The sequence below is a fragment of the Trachemys scripta genome, chromosome 3 (genome assembly GCF_013100865.1).
Source record: "Trachemys scripta elegans isolate TJP31775 chromosome 3, CAS_Tse_1.0, whole genome shotgun sequence".
NCBI classification, from domain to species: domain Eukaryota; kingdom Metazoa; phylum Chordata; order Testudines; family Emydidae; genus Trachemys; species Trachemys scripta.
The window spans coordinates 6,510,138-6,535,952 of NC_048300.1; the positions used below are offsets into that span (position 1 = coordinate 6,510,138).

Below are 25,815 nucleotides of genomic sequence, written 5' to 3' on the forward strand. Positions count from 1 at the left end.
CCCCAAAGGACTCAACAGTGCTGAGATACCTGGGGGGTGGAGACACCTAGGTATGCAATAAGGGCGCCTTTACTTCAATGAAGGCAAACACCAGCCCCTATGTCATTCCCCTGGGCGTCCCAATGTGAAATCCTGATATGTACAGTGAGAATCCTTTAATTTTTAGGAAGCAAAACCAATTCAACTGGTGTTAGCTGTTGGAACCCATCGTAGTGATTTCATTTTGCCCAGCTGTCTGAACACAAGTATCCTGTAAACAGTAAATGTTAATGAGGCCAATGTAAACAAGGTAGCCCATTTCAAACAGTTGACAAGAAGATGTGATATCAGCGGGGGAAATTTTGGAATTTTGTTCGGTGGAAAAACATCACAATTTTGAAGTGTCGACATTTTGGAATTTCGCAAGGAATGGGAATTCTGGGGTCTGAACACCTCTAATTGAGACATTTTATTGCTTTGTTTTGTTTTTTAATACATGGTGAGAGTTCTCTCTTCCTCATATATCCCACGGAGTAAATCCAAAAACATGCAGTCAGAAGTGATTCATGCTCTCAATACAGCACTATTTATTCATCTGGTGGTGCATTTTGGCATCTACAAGATGACATGTCCTTGCAAAGCTCATCAGTATCAATTACAGGTTTGACCAAAATTGTAAGTGTAGCATTTCTGCCACTACTATAAATACTGCTGAACCTGTTACCTGCCTCCTCTCATACAGAAAGCCTTAGCGACCATGTTGCTATTGAAATCATGATTCTGCCATCCACTGCCACTTCTGATATTACTGCCTTATGATGTCAGCATCAACACTAATACTGATGGATCTTTACAAGAGAGAATGAATCAGTGGATGGAGAAACAGAGGAACCAGAAGGGGTCCTGAACTTGGCTGAGTGGTGTATATAAAACCATGTCTAACATGAAAGAATGAAAGTCAATAAAACAAGCTAACGATCCGTCCTTCTCTGAATTGCTGCAGAGCTGTATAGGCACTTTAGACAGCAGCAGAGGAAAAGGGAACAACTGCTGCTTCTGCCAAGGTCAAAAAACAATTGCTAACCATTCATCTTTCCTTTTGCTGCCACTGGTGTGACCCTTGCTAGCATGTCTAACAACAAGTGACAGTGTAACCATGTCTGGGCCCATAACAAAGGCAAAAGTGTCGGGAACATTTTGTGGTTCATGGTAAAGATGTGGCCACAGCTGCGTGCACACACTGTAACACAAATATAAGCAATTAAAAAGACTGATGACATCTAACTACAACCAGGTTATTGAATCACTTTCATGGTAAATCTAAAAATGTATTAACTGAGCAGTATCAGTGAAAACGTAAAGAACGTTGCCATCTTAGTCCATCCCTACTATAGTGATCTCATTCTCCCTCAGAATCTTATTCTTTAGCTGCTATTGGTAACACACTCTTTACTTTAACTTTACATTTGCTATGTGCCATACCTTTTCTGTAAATCAAAATTAACCTTTCCCGTAAATAAAAACCAATCTCTGATATATTAATAAATCAGAAACTTCACAATCCTCTATGTAGATTGCCATAGGAAAGACTTCCCTAGAGAAAAATGGTTCGTACTTGCATAGAAACATTGACCTGGAAACATTAAAAACTTATGAGTTCAAGTAATACATTACTGTGGGTTTTTTTTCATCTGGTTCAACCCTATCTTCTTGCACAGGGTGGGGAGAACAGGCCAGCCAAATAGCTAAATGCCAGAATATTTAAATGGAAGAGAGATCTCAGGAGGAGAAATAATACCCCACACATCTGAGGGTTCTTGACAAGATGCAAGTCCAGTCCTGGCTAAGGGAATGGGAATACTTTTCAAAGGACTTCACTATTTAAGATGACACTTAGTAACATGTTCCTCCCCAAAATGAATACAAAAAAACCTTCCACCATTAACTGAGGAGGGGAGGGATAGCTTAGTGGTTTGAGCATTGGCCTGCTAAACCCAGGGTTGTGAGTTCCCTCCTTGAGGGGGGCATTTAGGGATCTGGGGCAAAAATCTGTCTGGGGATTGGTCCTGCTTTGAGCAGGGGTGGGACTAGATGACCTCCTGAGGCCCCTTCCAACCCTGATATTCTATTCTATGTACACCAGCTAACAAATGTACATGGCGCTATGTGGCCCAGCATTCTCATGCAAAACAGCACCTAGCACAGTGGGGTCCCGTTCCATGACTAGGGCTCCTAGCCACTATAGTAATGCTAATAATAATAACATTAATTATAATAAAGCAGGCTGGTATCAGACTGCTTGGGAAAAACAACATACTGCCTAAACAAGAGGCAAAAACCTGTCTACTGGCAGACATGAAACTGCCTTGACTGCTTCGAGAAATGTAACTTCAAAACCCACAGGGTGGCAATACTGGATTAGTTCACTGGTCCATCTAATCTGATTCTGCCCCTGGAAGTGACTAGTACCTAATGTTTAATAGGCAAGAGGGCCTTGTCCTTAATGCAGCTCTGCAACTGTTCAATGCTTAATATGTGCAATAAAGTACTTCCTGAAAGAGGGAATCAGTCTTATGCTCTGAAGTATATGACCTGGTTCCTTTCTTATCATTGTTTCAGGCTGCACAACTGAAATTATTATTCATCTTCAAAGACAAAATATTTTCTTAAAATGGAGTTAAGGCTGTAAATGCTCATTTGTTCTTTAGTAAAAAGCCCTATTGGAACCTTGCAATTATATTAAAAACAAATAAAACAAAACAAAACTGGAAGCCAGGAAATTCTAAGTGAGAGTTATATTTAAATTTTTGAAAGTCTGGTTCCTGTGATTTTCAGGGAGCATTCTGACATCCCCATGTTTATCAGTGCACAACTGCTTTGGTACATTAAGGAAGAGGGCTTTCAAAGTCTTTGAAATCAGCAGGAGTGCAGAAGTTGGGGAAATATATATGCTGATTGTGAAATTTCTAAAGTTTGTAAAGAGCTCACAAGCTTCTGAGAAGTTCAAAAGATTTTGAGTGGGTATCTCCAACATGAACCATGCAACAATTCCAAAAATAAGCACACAGAACCATAGGAATTGCCAGATTGGATCAGACATGTGGTCCTTCTAGACCAATGCCCCGACTCAGATAGTGGCCAGCACCAGATGCTTCAGAGGAATGTGCAAGAAATCTGGAATAACCTGCCCATAGGGAAAGTTTCTTCCTAACTCTAAATAGTCAGGATTGGTTTCTCCCCTGAAGCAGAGAGGTTTATCTCACTTCCAAAACTCTTGGTTTTTAATTCTTACTATAGTATCTCTGGATATTCTTGCTATCAATATAAATGTCCAATTCTTTTTTGAATCCAGCTAAGCTTTTGGCCTCAATGTTATCTTGTGGCCGTGATTTCTACAATGAATTGTGCGCAGTGTGAAAAAATATTTCCTTTTTCACTTTTCAATTTCAGTGAACGCCCCCCTTTGTTCTTGTGTTTGGAGAAAAGGCAAACAGAGGCTCCCAATCAACGTTCTAAATACCATTTTTTATATCTTTATCCCTCTTATTCATCTCCTCTCCAAAGTACACAGTTCCAGTCTTTTCAATCTCCCTTCGTATGAGTTTTCCCATGCCTCTAATGATTCTCCCTGCCCATATCTGAAGCCCTCCCTTTCTGACAGATACTGAAGATTGAAGATACTGAATCAGGGTGACTAGAACTGAATACAGCTATCCTGGTATGGGCTTGCTTTTGATTTACATAATGGCATTGTAATATAGACAGTATTATGCTTTATCCCATTTTGCTTTTTCAACTGCTACTGCACATTGAGTAGAGATTTTTCACTGAACAGTCTGCTGTGAAGACCTGGTCTTTTTCTTGAGTTGTTGCAGCTAATTTAGCATCCATTAAGGTGAATGAGTAGTTCAGATTATTCTTTCCTATGTTAATTATTTTACAGTTGTGAACATTAAATTTCATCTGCCACCATGCTGCCAATTCACAAGCTTGGATACATCCTGTGAAATTACTCTCTGTCTTGTCTAGTCTTGACTAACCTAAATAATTTTGTTTTATCTGCAAATTTTGCCACCATCTGCAAACATTTATAAATATACTAAACAGGACCGGATCTATTTTGGAACCTTTTGGCACCCCACTGTTAACCTTTTACCATAATGAAAATTTACTATCCACTCCTACTCTTCATTTTTTGTCTTTTAGTCAGTTTCTGTTCCAGGACAATCCTTGGTGCCTCTCACACCATGACTACTTAGGTTCTTTAGTAGACTCTTGTGAGGGATTTTATCAACGACTTTTAGAAAGTCCAAATAAATTATGTCAACTAGTTCTTTTTTATCCACTATTTTACTGACATAGTCAAAGAATTCTAATAAAGAACTGATGCATAACTTTCCTTTGCAGAAGCTATCTTCAAAAGCACTGGCTCTGACTGAGGACTACTAAATAAAACAAATGTAGAGTGTCTATAGGCCAAGGCACTTTTGAGATATGACATTGCTAAAACACATCAGAAGACTTCAAAAACACTTTCTCTCATTTTTCAAACACTCATATCCCCAAAATACCTTGTTTAATTAGCTAAAAATTTCCAAAAGGAACAAAAAATTCTCTGGAAGGAGACATAAGAAACAGAAATAACCAGGCCTCTTTTCCAAAACAGGGTTTACTGTCTCTTATTATTTGAGAGAAGAATTTTGGAGCTGGGCTCTGCCTCAGAATTCCTAGTCCAAAAGACTTCCTCATACCTAACCACAGATGGCACAAGGCGATCAGCTTTATAGAGAATCCATATAACCATCCCCTTGCTGAGAACTGGTATGGGGATCTCTGTTGTGCATCCAGGTAGAATCCAGGCAAAGTTTGCCAGAAGGAAAATTGATTTAAAGTTAAAATACTTCCCAATGGTCTGCATTTACACACAGGACATGAAAAGTCTAGAAGGGAAAGTCCATAGAGTCTGTTACATGCCAGGTAACTAATCAGTGCAGGAATGTCATGACTAGATCCAATTCCATACATAACACATTACTTCAAATATTTGCAATGACCTGTGACTAAAAACTGTTTCATGAAATTCAACCAAACTTTACATAAACTTTCTCCTTTGCCTTCAGAGTAAGTTTGGTAATTTTGAGGCCAAATTAATTTTCCAAGCACAGGTTCCAGGGGTGCTAAAATTAGGCTTTTTAAATAAAAGCTGGTTCCAACCTTAATAACACAGCAGCTACCACTCATCTATAATAAAATTTTGGGAGCAGAAAGAAAGTCTTTCTCTGAGACTTTTGCTGTTAGACAACAATGAATGTCAGCCAATTTACTGAAAGATTTATATACATACATGTGTGTTTAAGAACCTTAGTTTTCCAAATATTCCAGGGCAGCAAATAGACTAGTTAGGCATAGAATACATGCTGTAATAAAAGGAAACAATAATTTTATTCAGAAAGCAGAATTTGCTCTCATCTTACCTATAAAGATCTTTGATCAATCCCTCCTTCCAGCGAGAACAAAGATTGTTAAGGACCCGCTCATGCTGGCCAAACAAACAAATGTAGTTGGAGACAGGGAAGGGCTCCTTTGAAAGGCAGGTAATGGTTTCTACCATACAGTATTGGTTGACATGTATCCTGAAGTAATTCCCCTTTGTTGCATCCCCTGTTATGATTTCCATCCCCTGGAACAAAAATAGTATGAATATTAAGAAAACTATTTAGACTGAGGGGATTTTCCAGTTGGCACATATATAGTATCAGCTAAAACTGATGTTACACATCCTGATAGTTACACTAGTTCTTTCTGAAACTAAGAAGATTTTAGTAGCAAATAGCAGCTTTAGGAAATGTAGTTTATAAAGCAAGGCACCTTAGTAAGGCTGATGGCATAATCATAGAAATGTAGGACTGGAAGGGATCTTGAGAGGTCAAATAGTCTAGACCCCTGATCTGAGTCAAGACCATTTCTGACAGATGTTTGTGTAATCTATTCTTAAAAACTTCTGACAGGGATTCCCTTGGAAGCCTATTCCAGTGCTGAACTATCCTTATAATTAGAAAGTTTTCCCCTAATATCTAATTTAAATCTCCCTTACTTTAGCTTAAGTCCACTACTTCTTGTTCTACCTTCAGTAGACATGGAGAACAATTGATCACTATCCTCTTTATAACAGCCCTTAACAGCTTTGGAGACTGTTATCAGATCTCCCCTCCGCCTTCTTTTCTCAAGACTAAACATGCCCAGGTTTTTTAACCTTTCCTCATTGGTCAGGTTTTCTGAACCTTTGATCATTTTTGTTTCCCTACACACTCTCTCCAGTGTGTTAACATCTTTCTTAAAGTGTGGAGACTAGACCTGGATACCATGCTCCAGCTGAGGACTCACCAGTGTCAAGCAGAGTGGGACAATGACCTCCCATGTCTTACATGCGACACTCCTGTTAGTACACCTCAGAAAGATATCAGCCTTTTTGCAATTGGATCACATTGTTCACTCATATCAATAACCCCAGCCCCCTTTTTCAGCAGTACTATTGCCTAGCCTGTTATTCCCTATTTTGTAGTTGTGCATTTGATTTTTCTTTCCTGAGTGTAGTACTTTGCACCTGGCTTTACTGAATTTTATCTTGTTGACTCAGACCAATTCTCCAAATTATCAAGGTTATTTTGAATTCTAATCCTGTCCTCCAAAGTGCTAGCAACCCCTCCCCGCATGGTGTCAGCCATAAATTTTATAAGCACTCTCTCTAATCCATTATCCATGTCATTCAAAAATATTGACTGTATTGGACCTCAAGACAGACCACTGCAAGACCCTGCTAGACACGTCCCTCCAGATTGACAGCACCCATTGATAACAACTCTTTGAGTATGGTCTTTTGATCAGTTATGCATCCACCTTATAATAATTTCATCTAGACCACATTTCCCTAATTTGCTTATGAGAAAGTCATGTGGGAATGAGTCTAACATCAAGGTATATCACGTCTACAGCTTCCCACCTATCCACTAGGCCAGTATCCCTGTCAAAGAAGGGAATCAGGCTGGTTTGGCATGATTTGTTTTTGACAAATCCATGTTGGCTATTACTTATACCGTATTATCCCCTAAGTGCTTACAAACTGATTGTTTAATAATTTGTTCCAGTAACTTTCCATTTATTGAAGTTAGTCTATAATTCCCCGGGCTCTCTTTGTTCTTTGTTGCTATATTTGCCCTTCTCCAGTTCTCTGGGATCTCAACCATTCTCCATGAATTCTCAAAGATAATCCAAAATTGCTTTATCTAGTTCCTTAAGTATCCTAAGATCAATTTCATTAGGCCCTGTTGACTTGAATACCTCTAACCTATCTAAATATTCTTTAACCTGTTCTTTCCCTATTTTGGCTCTTGTTCCTTCCCCCTTGTTAATATGAATTGTGTTGAATATTTGATCACTATTAATCTTTTTAGTGAATGAAGCAAAATAGGCATTAAACAATGTAGCCTGCTTGATGTCATCAGTTATTCGCTCTCCTTCCCCACTGAGTACTTATACTTTCCGTCATCTTTCTCTTGCTCCTAATGTATTAATAGAATGTCATCTTATTGCCTTTTATATGCCTCTTGCTAGGTGTGCCTGAGGCCTTCTGATTTCGTGAATTAGCCTTTTTGATTTTGTCCCTGCTATTTCTTTGTACTCCTCTTCAGCAATCTGTCCATGTTTCCACTTTTTGTAGGACTCCCTTTTGATTTTCAGGTTTTTAAAGACCTCCTGATGGAGCCACGTTGGCTTCTTACTACTCGTCCTATCTTTCCTTTGCATCAAGATAGTTTTCTGTTGCATCTTTAATATTGTTGCTTTGAGAAACTACCAGCTCTTCTGAACTCCTTTCTCCCTTAGAATTTCTTCCCATGGGACCTCATCTACCAGGTCTCTGTGAATTTGTTAAAGTCTGCTTTTTGATGCCCATTGTCCTTAATCTGCTGCACTTGCTTCTTCCTTTCCTTCATATCATGAAATCTATCATTTCATGCTCACTTTCACCCAAACTACCTTCAACTTTTCAGACTCACAACCATTTCCTCCCTGTTAGTCAGAATGAAGTCTAAAAATGGCCATTTGCCTGCTATGGCACCCCTTTGAAGTCAATGGGGTCCTATATGGGTATAGAAGTCTGCCTGCATGCGATCATTTGGAAGATCCGGACTTAAGCTCTTCTATTTACTTTTAATATCAAAAGTAGCTTACAGTAACAAGGATTTTAAAAACTACTATTATGATGCAAAAATAGCCAAGTCAGTAACCAGACAGAAATAAAAGGAAACTCATTTAGCATTGCTAACAGTACAAGAAAAGACACAAAGTCCAGTATTTTAGTATAATTAAATTGCACAAAAATTTAGTGAATTACAAAAGAATGTAAAAGATAAAACAGGTGTATTGAGCAAATCTCTCTTAACCAAGCATTTTGGTTTTCTGCAGCGATTTTGTTGAGCAATGACCTCGATATAGGATTTATTTTATTTTATTTTATTTGCTGAAGTTGATTTGGAATTGCTATTACCCAAAGATAACAGTGACCTCATATAAATGTTAAACCGCATTAGTAAATATTCTCTTTGGTAAATCACTGTTTATTATTATTTGACATAGTTGTACTAACTTTAGAAATGCATATTACACTTTTAGCCAGCCCAGTCTATAGGGTTAAACTGTATTTATCAACTACAGTATTTAAAAATGATACTTTAGTCTTGACAAACTGCAAGAGCAGTTATCATCTATTCATGCAATTCTTTCACACTATTCATCCATTCGGGTGCTACATCTCTCTAGGTTTTTCTACCCCTTCCATCACTGCTGTACTAGAGCACCTCCTAAAATTACAAAGTCAAATCCTCAACTTGTGTAAATCAACATAGTTCTGTGGAAAATAATGATGCTACATAGATTTACACCAGCTGAGGAACTGGCCCAAAAAACATACAAATGAAGGTATACTTATTGAACTCGCTTTTCCTTCTTGTCAGCAGAGGATGCTTATTGTTTCTAGTTTGTTTGAATTTTGTGAGAAATAAGCCCGCAGAGCAGCCTTTTAAACTGTCAAGAGGTAGTGTGGTCTAGTGGATATAGCACTATACTGGGACTAGGAAACCTGGTTCTACTCCCATTTCTACCATAAATATGCCATGTGACTTTGGATAAATAATTTCCCCACTCTCTTTCAGAGATGTAGTCTGTTTAATCTATTTAAATGGTAAATTCTTCATAGCAGGGCCTGTCTTTTACTCTAGCACTATGAGACCCCAATCCTCGCTGGGGACTCTAGGCTTTACTGCAACATCACTACAACTGAAATACTAATTGTGTTGGATGTTAATTCTGGTGTGACTGTGCTTGCTTTCATTTAGCCAAAATCAATCAGCTACCGAATGAATGGACAAAAGATAATCATACATTTTAAACCTCATATTTCAATGTTGTGGCCAAATATTTCACAGGTATATTTTGAGCTGTGCTCATGTTCTAGTTTTGTAAAATTAGTTGCTAGGTTACAGCAAGCTCTGTTACTCCCGCAGCACTCTGCTAATACGTTTTGCTAGTTTTTCTCATTTCTTTCTGCAGTGTGTTCTTTGATGATGTGCATGAAGTGTTTGGAATGTTTTAAAAGATGTTCTCTTTTAAGAGGACTGTGAACAAGTCAAAAGGTGCAGTGAAAGAATTCTAATAATGCTTTTGGTATTTAGAGTAGAAGAGACACTCCTTGTCAGGCCTCCCCCAAAAGGGCTATTGTAAGGTTCCTTCTGGATCCATCACACAGAACCCAAAAAAGAGGGGGACCAATTATTTGATTTTTCATAGCTTCTTCTAAGTCTATATTTCCCCACACACACACTTTAAACTCTCTATTCTTACTAAGGATCTCTGAACTTAAGGAACCAAAAGTCCTTGAAAAGCTATGGGGGTTCTGTTGGCCTCTTGCCACGAGTGAAGGTCTTGCACAGATGGTATCTTAGAGAATCAGTCCTTTTAGGTTGTTTGTGTGTATGTTGTATTTGTGGTATATGTGAATTTAAGTTTCTGGTAAATGAAGAGCTGAAAATGCCTTAAAGACACTGGTAATAAAGAATTACAGTTCATGGATCTATTGATAAAAGCCCTGATTCAGGAAAGCTTTTATGAATGTACTTAAGTCCATCACTATTCAGGACATTACTCAAGCGCATGGTACTTACGTAATGTCCTGAATAAGAATCCGTTCCTGAATCAAAGGCAAAGCAAAGAAAAATTCAGTAATAATACTTACATAATTAGGTTGTGTAATTTGTACATCCAAGCGTGTAGGGATTCCTGGTTTGGAAATATGCAAGTAATTATAACCTCCGGGTAGAACACCTCCTACCATAGACAAAACAGCTAAGATTAATATCTTTGTTAATGTTGTAAATCACAATTTATTTATTCAGTCATAAAAAAAAAGCAAGTTCCCCCCAAGTTATATGTTATTTACTAAAGAATTCCTTGGAGAAAAAAAATGTTGCTTTTTGATGGCATTCATATTGTATATGTTTTTGTATTTTTGTGTATTTCAGTGCAATAGTAACATTGGGCCAGATTCTGATCATAGTTATATTGGTGTTAAAATGGAATATAGCTACTGATTTCAACAGAATTATTCCAGATTTACCCAACCGTGTAAGTGACATCATAATCTGGTACATTATTAGCAAAGAATATATTCTTTATATTTCTTTTGGTAACAGTAAGATGTAATATGCAACTTAAGACAAACTAGGGATGGTGAATCTCAAAGGACACATTTTCAAAGATCCGTGCAGCATGTAATTCTTGCAAAGAACATACACACTTATGCACAAATATACATCAACAAAGCAATGGATTTGTGCATATATATATATTGCGATATCCTGTCCCTTTAAATGTTTGGACACACTGCACTTCCCCCTTCCCAGTGGCCTCACTTTCGCTGCCAGAATGATAAAGCTACCATCATAGCTGACAGCTGTGTTTCTATCAGTGCCTTGTGTGTCTATCTCCTTCTCTGCTGGGTCCAAATATTACATATTGGTTAGGAGGACCTTCTATCCCACGAGTGTCCAGTGCTCCCATTTCCTTAACAAGAAGAATAATAAACAAACAGATCCTATTTTAAGAAAGGAAAACACTTCCCCTAGAAACAAGGTGGCAGACTGCTGCTGCACTTTGCTTCAGGCATAACTGGAACCAGCCAGCTAGAGAGGAGGAAGTAGGCAATTAGAAGTAGAACCAAGGAAGAGGTTTCTGCCATTGCTGCTGAGCTGCCAGAATTGTTCAAACAGAACAGTGATGGGTAGGGTTGCCAACCCTCCAGGATTGGCCTGGAGTCTCCGGGAATTCAAGATTAATCTTTAATTAAAGATTGTCGTGTGATGAAATCTCCAGGAATACAGCCAACCAAAACTGGCAACCCTAGTGATGGGGAAACAAGCAGCCATCTTGGCTGAACCATGTGCAAGCAGGCAGGGAGACAGCTTTATCCTGCACCGAGGACTTCAGCCAGCAGAGGGTGCCGAATTGCAGCCAAAGGAAGAATTCTGCATTCTGCAGTGTAGGCACTCAGCAAGCAGAGGGCGATCAAGCACAGACAGCACTCTCGTCAACCCAAAGAAACTTCCAACAAAGTGTTTTATCTCAGTTTGATGTATTGGTTACCCATTACAAAGAAAGTGCTAAGGATGATATGCTCTCTCTTGTGAAGGGAATGGTAATAAAAGGTACAGTTTTGGAACATAAGAATCCCCAGTTTACACATTTCGTGTCATGTCAATGTGAATTATCTGTGAATCATGGTTGCATCTTATGGGGAATGCGAGTGACCTTTCCACTGCTGGTTTTAGAAGCTCTTCACAAAGACCATTGTGGCATTGTTTGGATGAAGACAATAGCCCAGAGTCATGTCTGCTGGCCAGGGATCAACAAAGACATTGCGAGGAAGATCTAGTGCTATACTATGTGTTAGCAAATTCAGCATGATCCTCGCCCAGTTCATCTATATCCTTGGTCTTGGCCTCAGACTCCTTGGAAATATATTCACATGGACTTTGCTGGACCATGAGAAGGTTACATGCTTTTGGTTGTAGTTGATGCCCATTTGAAATGGCCATAAGTTTTCAGAATGACTTCTACTACAGCTACCAAGACCATTGGACACCTTTGTACCTTGTTTAATCATTTTAGTTTATTGTTACAGTTGGTGAGTGACAATTGATCTCAACTGTGTTCTGGAGAATTTCAGAGGTCCGTAGCTTCAAATGGAATTATTACATACACTCTGCTCCATATTATCCTGCTACAAATGGACTAGCAGAACATTTTGTACAGACACTTAACCATGCCTTAAGAGCTAACAAGTGTATTTTGAGTCATCAGCAGAAATTGGACAATTTCTTGCTTGTCTACAGAAATGCACCACATGCCACTATCCAGGAGTCACCTGCAACTCTTTTCTTGAAGTGATATTTGCGTACCTGTTGGGACCTGCTATGTCCTGATGGTGCCTCCTGTGCAGCTAAATCCCAAGCTGTGCATAATGATCAATGATGCGAGACTTGTCATAATTCTTTTGAAGTAGGAGACTTAGTGTGGACTTGCAACTATGGTTGTGGAATGAAATGGGTACCTGGAGATCTTGTAAAATGCATGGGATCTGTTTCGTTTGTGGTGAAACTATCCAGTTGTACTCTATGGATTGACATATAGATCAGTTGCAGCCTCAGCAAGTACCAAAATCTGGGGATGTTCCAGTAGGACTTTCTGTTCCTCTGATTGAAACCTCTCCAGTTAAAACTACTAATTTTGATGGCTTGGTGGAAGAAACTTTGGTATCTGATCTAGCTGATTCCTTACCAGATCCAACTGATTCCTTATCATCAACTGTTGCTGTTGTTCAGCACACTGCCACACCACCATTACCATGTTATCACAAAAGAGTGTGAACACCAGTGGTGCACCTGAACGTATCAATTATTTAGTTAGTGAGTTGCTATTCCAGGGCAGAATAATCCCTTGCAATTTAAGAGTCTGCGGTAGTCTATCTGTAACCTTTAATTAGGTTATAGAGTGTTTTTTGTTAGCCGTGTAAATGATAATGTATATATTTTTGTGAAGTTCTTTAAAGTAGGGTGGAGGAATGTGGTGTCCTGTCCCTTTAAACATTTGGGCACTCTGCAGTCCCCCTGCCCCAGTGAAAAGCCTCACTTACACATTGGTTTCAGTTTTGCTGCCAGAACAATAAAGCTACCACCACAGCAGACAGCTGTTTTTCTATCTCCTTCTCTGCTGGTCCAAATAGAACATATATCAGACATACTACATGTGCAAATAGATCAGAGGGAACATTGCACTTGCAATTACCCCATTTGCACACACTACTGTGATTTTTTATGGGCCCAAAGGCCTGCATGCATTGGCTGAAATCATGCCTGTACACAGGGCCAACACAGGGTCTGTGAACCAGTTAACTCAGACTTGAGGGCTAGTGCTGGCTCTCTGTGTAGGGGTGAATTTCACACAATGTGGTTCATCCATTGGAAAGGATTTTGAAAGTTTGGTCCCCAAAATGTCAGATATCCAGTTTGTTTCTGATTAACTTTATTTTGGAAATCTCACAAGACTAAGCTTTTTTTTTTTTTTTTTTTTACAAAATTTCTGTTACCTCCAGGATTTGTGAAATAACATGAGAATAGAATTTCTTGGCACATTCTGACACGTCTGTTTTGGGACTAAACCAGGAAGTGCAGAGACACACTAAAATTTAACCTTCTATGTTTTACTAAGAATCATTTACCATCGGATTTCGGCATCAAAACTGATTCCTTTGGGGCAAGATTTGAGAAAAAGTTGTTATTTTATTGAACTCGCTGGCTCAGTGCCTAATAAGAACAAGGATAAATCACAGAGAGAAAGAATGAGTTTTTTCATAAGAGTTTGTTGCTGACAATTAGATCATTAATATGAAATTCTCAGAAAATTCAATTGGTCAAAGATGTAAACTGCAAGGTTGGGAGAGGCAAATCTGAAAGATTTCAAGTACTGTAGGCTAAAAACTAGTATGTGTTGTTACAAGCTAAGTATAAGTGATCTAATTAGCTGCACTACATGTTCTCATCAAACAGTGTTAAGCTAGACACACCTTTATCATCAAGAAGTGAGTCTAAAGATAGAGATGAAGAATGAATGGCAAACAAATGGAACAGAGAACAAGTTTGATGGTAGTGACAAAGTGTGAGGACATGGGAGTCTTCCTTCACTAATATGGTTAAGTATAAATAAAGTAACATTACACCTACTGCAGGTACCCATCAGCTCAGGTGTACAGCATAAAATTTACTACAGTTCAACAATTTGTTACTTAATATTTACTTATATAAAAAATTCCAACAATACTAATATAATTCATGCCATACTATGGCATTTTGTGCTACAGAAGAAAGTATTGAAGAAAACCTAGAAGTGTAACAAACTGAAGAATTTGTTTTTGACACACCTTGAATTTTACATCCCCTGTACATAGGGATGAGTCTATCCAGATCTTCTGGTGGCTCAGAAACTGGCTCAAGAGTTGGATCAAAGAGATTCAGCATAGCTGCAGCAAGCTGGAAACCAATCTCTTTCGAACTGAAATTGCTGTGTGTCCATTCATTTGCATAATATATATTGGAGAACTTGGTTAAAGGTCCTGCCGCTCTGATAGTAACGTCATTAGTATGGAAGTTGGCATCGATCACAAGTCTTCCATCATAAACAAGGCACGCGTCATTAATCGCCTTGAAGGTTTCATAATCCACTCCCTTGTTGGAAAAGTTAAAGAATGCCTAAAAAGATGTAACAAGTGTAGGTCATACTACATTAGTCATTGTCTAATACAATAAATGAGGTTGTGTGACTCATTATTTAATGTGATTTATTTTACAAACTACAGCACAAAATACAACATGACTTTGTATACCCTGATGTGGCCTATTGACCAAATTTTGAGATTAATTAAAAGGGACCCAAAGAGCTGAGATTTATTGAGCTAAGAGTATTCATAATTTCCTACTTTCTGGTTAACTAGATGTACTGTATTTTAGTAGCTTTATATTATTTAGTCCTTTAAATATCCCGAACTCAAGTACCTATTTTATCTTTGTCATTACAAGTATATGATAAAGATCGCAAGGCTTTACAAAATTCTCCTCCCCCCCCCGCAACATATAAGCCAAACTGAAAAACAATATACTTGAAAATAACACAATTTCATGTCTTTGAAAGGGTATTTGTGCATTACATATATTTTTGTATGCTAAAGCTATAATATTTATGAAAAACCATAACTATCATGTTTGCCAGATTAGTTTTTATAATCTGTAGATATAATGGTATTCTATTTTTCAACTAACAAATGTTTGGGGTAATTTCAAACATTTATTAGTACATGAAGACAAATGAATGATAAAATATAAACTAGTCAAGTAAAAGATTTTTCCATCAGAATTATGAGATGCTAGGTTTCTATTTAAATTTTCTTGATTATACATCATGTGTTCTTTCTTCAACAAGGTTTGCATCTCTTTCTAACTTAACATTTTTTTAACTTATTATTTACAACACAAAAACAAAAGGGACATTCAATGAAAAAACCAGTTACCCACCTTTCATAACTGTTGTTCTTTGCGATGTGTTGCTCATGTCCATTCCATTCTAGGTGGGTGCGCAGTCACGTGCACAGTCGTTGGAGATTTTTGCCGTAGCAGAATCTGTAGGTTTGGCTGTGGTGCCCTCTCGAGTGCCGCGCTTATGTGTCGGTATATTAGGCACCACCGGCCCTATACCCTCTCAGTTCCTTCTTGCCGGCAACTCCAACAGAGGGGCAGGAAGGCAGGTAATGGAATGGACATAAGCAACACATCTTGAAGAACAATAGTTACAAAAGGTAGATAACCGTTTTTTCTTCTTCGAGTGCTTGCTCATGTCAATTCCATTCTAGGTGACTCACAAGCAGTATTCCTGAGGTGGGCCGTGCGGCTTGCAACACTGCTGTACCAAAGCCAGCATTGTCTCGGGTCTGCTGGGTAAGTGCATATTGATGTTTCGCTGGGCCAGGTTGCACAGGTGAGCAGGAGGAGGAAGGGCGGCGATGACTAAAACTCGTGTCTCTGTTTCTTCTCCTTGCAGATCCCTGCCGGAGCTGCCAAGGCCTTGGAGGCAGGGACGGTTGGAACTGCTTTCTCGTCGATTGTGGCATATGCAGACCCAGTGAGCGGAGGGTGGCCTAAGTGTCCTTCAGTCTGTGCAGCTTCGCATCCGTTTGTTCTGCAAAGAGTTGGTTCCCATCAAACGGGAGATCCTGGATGGAGGACTGCATCTCCTGGGACAGGCCTGTGGTTTGAAGCCAGGAACTGCGCCTCATGACCACTGCCGACGTGACCACCCTGGATCCAAATCAGCCGCATCCCAGGCCATTTGGAGGGAGCATCTTGCTGCTGATGTATCCTCCTCAACTAGGGCCCCAAATTCTTGGGCCAAGTCCTGGGGCTTGGAATCCTTGAATTTATGGAGCGAGTCCTGTAAGTTGAAGTTATATCTCCCCAGTAAAGCCTGGTAGTTCGCCATCCTGAATTGAAGGCTGGCCGTTGAATAAATCTTTCTTTCAAAAAGGTCCAACCTCTTGGCCTCTTTATTTTGGGGGGAGGGGGAGGTGTAGAACTGGTTTGCCTTTGTCTGTCTTTCTCGTTGGCCGCCGAAATGACCAGCGAGGCGGGTGGGTGTACAAGTGTTCGAAACCCTCAGCTGGGATGAAATATTTCTTTTCAGCCCTCTTGGAGGTGGGTAGGATGGGAGATGGGGCTTGCCGGAGGGCTTAGGCTATTTTCAAGACCCCCTTGTGCGCCGGCAGTGCAACATGTGCGGGGGCAGATGCTGAGAGCACATTAAACAAGGTGTCCAACTGCTCCTTCATCTCATCCATCTCCAGGCCCAAGTTCGTGACCACCTTTTGAAGCAGAGTCTGGTGCTCCTTAAAGTTGTCTGGCGGGCTGGCATGAGAGGGTCCTGAAACCACCTCATCTGGAGATGAGGACGACGACTGGACCACCGCAGGAGGCCCAGGGGCATCATCACAAGTGGGGGAAGGAGGTTTTGGAGTGGGCACTCGCTCCTCCACTCTGGCATCCAATTGTGCTTCACAATGAAGAATGATGTGAAGGGGGCATCAGCATAACTGGCATACCCCCGCCCTCCAATAGGGCCACTGCACCAACCACTGGCCTTGCTGCCAGGATGGCATTGCGGCAGTTGACGTGGCCTCAGGTGCCCACTGTGCTGCCTTGGCAAGGGATTAAACTCCCTTTCCGTGCCGGAGGAATTCCCTTCTGGTGACCATGATGGGGCCGTTGATGCCTGAGTCTGATGGCTAACTGTCGCCGTGGGTGACGTAGTGGCACAGCTGTGTGGCTAAAAGCTGCGTAGTGTAGACTTAGCCTAAGTTACTAACTACACTACTTAACAGGTACTTACTAACGAACTACGGTGAACAAACTGTTTACAAGACACTTAGAGCTGGAAGAAAGGAGAGAACCACTAACCACTTGGTAGGCAAGGGAAAGGCCTCCAACCAACTGAGAGGGTGTAGAGCCAGGAGCACCTAATATCCCGACGCATGAGCGCGGTGCTCCCGAGGGCGGCACGGCTGACCCTATGGATACCGTTAAGGCAAAAGTCTCTGACGACTGTGCACGTGGGCGTGTGCACATCTAGCATGGAATCGACATGAGCAAGCAACTGAAGAAGAATAAAAAGTTAGTAAATTCAAAACTGATAAAAGGAAATGTTATCACACCACGTCTACTTAGACTGTGGAACTAATTGCCACTGGAAGCAGTTGAGGCCCAGAATTTAGCAAGATTGATAAAGGTATTAGACATTTATATGCATAGCAAGAATATCCAGATTATAATGAAAATTTTGGAAGGGTTATTAAACCTCATGCTTCAGGGCTTAAGCAAATCTCTAATAATTAGGGATCAGAATGAGACCGATGAGGGCTGTCAGATTATCCCACATCTGCCAAATGTGGGTTCTTGCTCCTTCCTCTGAAGCATCTGGTGGAATATAACACCCTGGGTGTCAAGCTGCAGGATTTTTCTAGTCAGCAGTCCCATTGGGACCAATTGCCCCGAGGGCCCTGCAGAGGATTCCAAGGGTATAAAAGGGATGTGTGTGGCCCCATCTGCCCTTCAGTTCCTTCCCTACTTTTGGAATTCTTTATCTGAGACTGTAAAGAAAGGGGAGGGTGGGCAGGTAGTATGAATATTCAGAGAACACTCTCAAGGAACAAGTTAATGGTAAGCAACCTCTCTTTCTTCTTCAAGTGCCCTCTGCATGTGCCCACTTGTGGGAAATTAGCAAGCAGTTCAGCTCCCTAGGAAAGTGGACTGAGGCGTTCTAGGCAAATGAGGACTATAAAACTGCCAAAACTAGCATCAGCTGTAGACAGCAGTCCAAGAGTGTATTGGAAGTGGCCACTGTTTCACACTCCCACATCAGACTGTAGTGAGGGACATTCCTCCCCTACCCTGCCCCCCCGCAAATATGTACATTTACAGCTTCAAGCAAGAACGTTACAAATTCTACAAAAAACATGAGAGCTGCAATGGATGCTGTCTTCAAATTAGTTGAATACGTTTGATACATCTGGGTGAATGAACACTTGACTTGTCTTAATAGGGATGTAAAAGAAATACAGACAGATAAGAGGCCTATTCGAGGTGGAAATGGAGATGACTGGAGACTGAAAATGGGGATTTGAGGGTACCAACTGTCACAATAACATTTCACATAGGACTACAGTTTACAGATAACTGGGTCATGTGGTTTGTGTCTCAGTACGTCTGGACAGTAGCAATGGTTATGAGAAAAATCCTTTCCTCAAGTGTATGGTGCGAATGATACTCTGACAACTAGCAGAGCAAGAGCTTTGAGACACAAGGCTCCACCCCAAATCGAATGAGACACTGGCACAAGAGGACATATCTCCTGGGCAGATAAACGTATTCATCCACCTTGGGGTACTCACAACACAAGAATCCTGCCACAAAGAAATCCAGAGTCATTTGGAGCAGCCATGAAGGTAAAGCAGCTGCCTCAAGTAACCCCTGTGGTACATGGAGCAATCCTTCCAAAATCTAGGATATTGCCAAGTGAGTGAGGACTGTTGACCCAAGCATGTGAGGGTAGAAGCTGAAATTACAACCCATTCAATCTGGATGAACTCGTATCACAGTTCTGAATGTTTGAAGTGCAATAGATTGTTTGGTCAAAAACTACTTTTTTGATATAAAAAAAGAAAAACCACACTAGACATCTGAAAAATGCTCTCATCAATCACGTCAGCAGTCTAGATGTCCGAGTGTTCACCCAACATGATTCAGGATCAGTGGAAATTTGGATCAGGCCTTAAATGCAGACAAATTATAAGTAGGCTTGGAAGGATTAGATTTTTTTTTAATCAGTAGATTCAGACAAACGTCAATTTCACCATACACACACAAACTGACAAAAAATGTCCATCAATAATCAAAATTTACAGATAGGCAAAGTAAGAAAAATTTTGCTAGAGAGCTTATTAGAGTTTAAAGCTAAACATTTTGCACTGATGTGATGGTTTGTGTATTAACGGTTAAAAAGCTTTATCTTTTTTAATCTCAGTCTCTACTGTCATTAAATAATTATTGTCTGACTCCAAATCCCGTTGTCTGATCTCCCATAATTTCCCACAACTGTGAAATTTTAAGTGATAAAAATCAGCAAAAAAATTCTTAACCCATAATTTTGCACAACCATGAAAATTTAAATCGATAAAAATAGCAAAAAATGCTTAAAAATAAGCACTGACATTATCCATCAAAATTATTTTAAAAAATCAAATGCTGCCAAGTCCAATAATAAGTGAGGACAAGAAACAAGTTCAAAAAGGCATGGAAGAGACTGGGTGAAACAAGGATTGATCAATAATAAGAATAAGCAGTTACAGAATTAAGATATGAACACACCTTGATTGTCCCACAGAGTTTTTAACATAGGTGATATGGCAGAAGCGAGACTTTTGGAAGAATGTTATTGAGGAGAGACTGGTGACTTGACATTAAGATTTGGAGAACGCATTCCATCCACATGGGGCAGCATGGAAAACAACATGCAACGGGAGAGGGAAACGAAGGGGACATGGAATTTGGCACCCTGACACAGCAGAGGCACTGCAGAAGGAGATAAGAGTTCCTATGATGTACTTATGCTTCTTCATACATGAAAATATTTAATCAACATAGTATTACTAAAGGAATACTGACAATGGTAGATCTAAAATTAGACTTATCAGCTGTGTAATATCTATGGAGAGGAGACAAGAAAATTGTACGTTCCAGTAGGCTGCCTGCGACCATGCATGACACTCTACGAGCCACTTTGTCCCCTGGCTGGGAAGGCAGGAGGTTGCAATGAGACACTTCTCTGGAGCAGGCTCGGCTCCCCAGTGTCTGGGCCTCTCTCACCCAGATGACTGAGTGCAGAGCAGAGCCTTGCCAAACAGGGATGGGGCAGGGCCAGGAGGAGAGGAGACACAGTCCCTGATGTCAGCAGCAACTATAGGAGTACTCTTTCCCCCATCTTTGGGGTCAGAAAAACATGGAGCTGGGAAGTGACCATGGCAGACTCATTGCAGGGGGAGAGCAGGGAAAGGCAATGATGTTGGAGGGACAAACAGAAAGGGAGAGACAAAAGAATAGGTGAGAGGGGTAAGTGATGGAACAATAGGGGCACTTTGAGGGGAGGAAGAGGGAAAGAATGAGGGAGTGTGGGGGAGATGGAGGGGAAATGAGGGAGTTGGTGGCAGAGCAGACTAAGGGCTCTGTGTGGGAGGGACAGAGAAGGATAGGTTGAAGGGACTGAGGGATGGCTGGGGTAAGGGAGAGGGAAAGAAGAATGATGCATTTATAGGGAGGAGGAGGAGGAGGAGGAGAAATTGGACAAGTTGCTAAGAGGAAGAAGGAGGGGCGAGAGGGAATGTTTGGGGAGAGGAAAGGGTTTATAGATTCCAGGGGTAGAGAACTGGGAGGGAACTTTATTGCCGGAGCCTCATGAGAGGGCTTCCCCTCCAACTTGGTGGCAAACTTACTACACAAATGGGGAATGCATGCAAAGCAAAGACATGTCAAAATGGTCATGTGACCGCCTGTAAGTGCATATCCTTAAACTTAGACTCATACAAGCAGTTCTTAGTCAGACAACTAAGCCAACTTATAGTAAGTGTTAAAGGACTGGCCCAAATAGTCCAGTGCCGATATTGTATGTTAATTGCAGTCCTGAATTTAGAGGGCTGATACATATTTCCTCCTGGTAAAGAAAATCTATTTAAAATAGTTAGAATAAGGGTAGGTTACATTTTATGCACATCAGTATTAACATTGCGATCTTACAATTTGACTTGAATTCAGTTTCCTAATCAAATTTAGATAACTATAGGTAGGAGTACTGCAAGTATTTAAACAATAGAAATATTTTAAGAACGATTTTGAAAAAATAATTAAAGCTACCTATCATTCAACAGTGAATAGCAGTTTGTATATCTGTTGATTTAAACACTTCTTTAATCCAAATCTGTTTGTAAATCTAAAATGGTTTTATTTGGAGTTTTTAAAAAATCCCTCAGATTAATAAATGAATGTTAAATCTTCTAGATACACTGAAATCTAGATAAACCATCCAGGGATTAGCTTGGTCTGATTATATTTGCAGGCTGGGCAAAAGGAATACAAAGCATATACTTACTGTACATTGCAGTTTAAATGGTCTTGTATTAGTCGTGAAAGAAGCACATGTTATAGGATCTGGGTGGTCACCTTCATTCCACTGTGCCAATATACTGTCATAATAGACACGCACATCATTCTCTGACAATGCCTCTTTAACAGCTTTTTCGATTGCGTTGTTGTTAAGGCAAGTTACATTTGAGCTAAGTGGTGGCTGCACAAGGTGTATGCGAGAACCATGAATTCCAAGAGATAGGAGGGTTTGTGCTGTGGAATAAATGTCAATGGTATTCCCATAGACAATGACATTCCCTGGGGGGGAAAAGGAAAAAAATTCTAAGACACACAACAACAACAACTCTATCAGTGTAACTCAGACGATGATAATACAGAATTGCTCTCTTTGACCTTATCGCTCTGATACGATGAAGCAAACAATGCTACCTAGCAACAGTAACTAAGATAATTTAGTGAAGAATTTGTGCAAAACATCCCACAAAGTAGGCAAGTACTTATTACAGAAGTATGACATGCATTATGACCCCAGAACTTAAACTATGTTGATTGAAAACCTCTAAAATAAAAATCTTGTATCTTGCCCTTCCTTTCCCCTCTGTCCCTTTTCTCCATTTTGCTTATTTAAAGCATGTATTAGAGACACAGACTCGAAATCATAACATATCTATTTTCTCTACAAAATGTAGAAATATCACGTTAACAGGAAAACACTTTTTTTTTTAAGTTTTGAAAATTACATAGAAATGGGTCTGGATTTTGTCCCCTCTTGCTGCAAGAGCTGCAGGAGTGGACTTCAGGGGGGAAAATCGTCATGAGGAATCCTTCACAGAGATTTCCTCTCGTTGTCCCATCAGTGGGAGAAGGGTGGAGGCCTCTTCCCTTGTGGGTAAGTATGTGGGGCCCACCTCCAAGCCTGGCAGATCTCTGGAGAGCTGCAAGAGGTCTGGGCAATCATAGGGAAGTCCTGTGCCTCTGTACCAGCTCTGGCTCCTGGTGGGTATCCCTTTGCCAGCTCTCTGGCAGCACAGCTCCATTTGAGCCATGCTAACGGGGGGACCAATGGGCTGCAGAGGACCTCAGACGCTCCAGAACAGCAATATAAAGAGAAGGTACTATAGGTTGTGGCAGGAATTTTTCAGGTACGGGCCATAAAACTGGAAGGAGAAGGATGTGCATACCGCAGACCCCCTTCCCCCAGCATGTCCAGTCTCCATCTCTACCCTCAGAGTGAGGATTCTGGACACCACAGTGGGAGTTCTGCCTGATATGGGAAGAGGGGGAATGGTGTGGCAGAAGAGTCTTGAGTCTTCCCTGCGCACACAGAACTGGCCCATGGTTTGGTGTTCAACAAAAGTCTGTCGGGAAAACATGTACTTCAAAGGAAATCAGAGGGTTGAAACAGTGCAGCTATTCCAACAAGGCAGTAATTTTCAACCTTTTTTCATTTGCAGCCCCCTAAAAAATTTCAAATGGAGTTGTGGACCCCTTTGGAAATCTTACACATAGGGGGGGAGGGATAGCTCAGTGGTTTGAGCATTGGCCTGCTAAACCCAGGGTTGTGAGTTCAATCCTTGAGGGGGCCACTTAGAGATCTGGGGCAAAATTAGTACTTGGTCCTGCTAGTGAAGGCAGGACTCAATGACCTTTCAAGGTCCCTTCCAGTTCTAGGAGATAGAATATCTCCATTAATTTAAAAATTTATTTTTATTTAAGGTCTGCAGGCCCCCCAGAGGTCCACAGAGCACAGGTTGAAAACCACTGTTATATGCTAATGACAACTTTTTGTGGACCCCTTACACATAGTCTGTGGATCTCCAGTGCCGGTGGTTGCCCGCGCTCCCTGCCCCTTTCCCTGCCCTTACTCCACCTCATTCCCGCCCCTGGCCCCATCCCCATTCCAACTCCACCCCCTCCCTGCCTCTATTGGATCCCTTCCCCAAATCCCGGCCCCGCCTCTTCCCCCAGCGCGCTGCGTTCCCCCTCCTCCCCCCTCCCTCCCTACCCCGCGAATCAGCTGTTTCGCGGCACAAGCCCTGGGAGGGAGGGGGAGAACCAGGACGCGGCGGTGCAGTTGCGGAGGAGGCAGAGGTGAGCTGAAGCAGGGGGGCGGGGCGGGGCCACGGGGAGCTGCAATTTTTTTCCGTGGGTGCTCCAGCCCTGGAGCACCCACGGAGTCGGCATCTATGTACTCTGGGCAATGGGGCTGCGAGCTCCTGCGGGCAGCGCGGCTGCGAGAGCCGCCGGATCTAGTGTATTAAATTGCTCCCCGTAGGAATGTGCTACTTACAGAGCTCCAGGACTGGCAGCCGTAAGTAGTACACCGTAAGTAGCACATTCCTACGGGGAGCAATTTAATACACTACACCAGGTAGGGAAGGCAGTGCCTCCCCAAACAGCCTGGCCCCGTCCCCTATCTGCCCCCCTCAGAACCTCCGACCCATCCAACCTCCCCGCTCCTTGTCCCCTAACTGCCCCATTCCGGGACCCTCCACCCCTAAACATCCGCCTGGGACCCCACCCCCTATCCAATCCCCCCTGCTCCCTGTCCCCTGACTGCCCTGTCCCCTATCCACACCCCTGTCCCCTGACAGGCTCCCTGGGACTCCCAACCTATCCAATCGCCCTTGTTCCCTGTCCCCTGACTGCCCCCCCAGACCCTCTGCCCCTTATCCAACCCCCCCGCTCCCTGCCCCCTTACCATGCTGCTCAGAGCACCAGGACTGGCAGCCGTAAGTAGCACATTCGCCCTCCATATTCTTTCAGAACCGTGATGTGGCCCTCAGGCCAAAAAGTTTGCCGACCCCTGCTCTAAGGCATTTAAGTCTGAGAAACCCACATATCCTAGCAATTTGGTAGGCCAAAATTTTTAGAGGAAAGGTCAGCTGCTGTAATATATGTTGGCATTTCTATATATGCAAGATCAGAATTAAGCACTGGGTTACTCAAGAAAAATTAAAAATCTGTTTTATATAGTAACATTAAATGCAATACATTTGATTAAGGAAAACATTGTTCCTTTACTGACCTCTGTTAAATCAACAATTTATGGTTTCTGCTTATTACAATATTAGTGAATTTAGATTACAGTGCTTGTACTGTAGGAACTACAGATATTCATTATAGACTAAAATTATGTCCATCAGACAGACAGTAATTCCTCAAGATGTTTTTATTATTTAACTGCATGAAAATGCATCTGTGAGTAAACATAATAATATTCAGCAGAAAAACAGGAATCATAAATAAAGACCATCACAGTACTTTATCATTTAATATTACATGCCGTGTTCCACGACAGAGCATTCTCATCATTTCCTATAAGTGGAAATACAAGATTTCTATGACCCCAGCATGACCCAAATCCTTTCAGCTTGGAAAAATAAAGACCCAACCATATTAGACAGAGCAACAGAAGCTCTGCTCGGTGATTCGTGCACTGGAATTTTAATGCTACAGCATTTCTACAAACATGCTTTTAATAAGGCAGTAAACTGTCTTTACCTAAAGAGGAAAATAATTGATCCATTTTGGGCCATTAGAGAAGTTTTGTTCTTTATTTTACAACCATCCCACTTTTTTATTTTCGTGGAAAATGGAGAGGTAATAGCAGATTAATTTCAATTAGAGTTATAATAGGCTACAGTGCATTAGGTTGCTGGATTTTATCACAGAAAGAAAGTTTACTTACTTTACAGTAACTGTGGTTCTTTGAGATGTTCTGTACATGTGGATCTACTTATGTAGATGTGGGAAGTGGTAGACGTGGTATATCTTGACTTTAAGTAAAGCTTTTGATACTGTCTTGCATGACCTTCTCATAAACAAACTAGGGAAATTCAACTTAGATGGAGCTACTATAAGGCGGGTGCATAACTGGTTGGAAAACCATTCCTAGAGAGTAGTTATCAGTAGTTCACAATCATGCTGGAAGGGCATAACGAGTGCGATTATGGGTTCAGTTCTGTTCAATATCTTCATCCATGATTTAGAT

At 41.1% G+C, this 25,815-nt stretch overlaps 1 protein-coding gene across 1 annotated transcript in view; it reads right to left on the reverse strand.

Annotated features, from left to right (window-relative positions):
• CFAP61 (cilia and flagella associated protein 61) overlaps positions 1–25,815 on the reverse strand; it is a 182,367-nt gene that overhangs the window by 32,556 nt on the left and 123,996 nt on the right. The window contains exons 22-25 of the mRNA XM_034764040.1: positions 21,826–22,118; positions 14,507–14,834; positions 10,268–10,359; positions 5,454–5,659 (exon numbers count right to left, since the gene is read on the reverse strand). Coding sequence (XP_034619931.1) covers positions 5,454–5,659; positions 10,268–10,359; positions 14,507–14,834; positions 21,826–22,118 — 919 coding nt within the window. The remainder of the gene's footprint in view (positions 1–5,453; positions 5,660–10,267; positions 10,360–14,506; positions 14,835–21,825; positions 22,119–25,815) is intronic.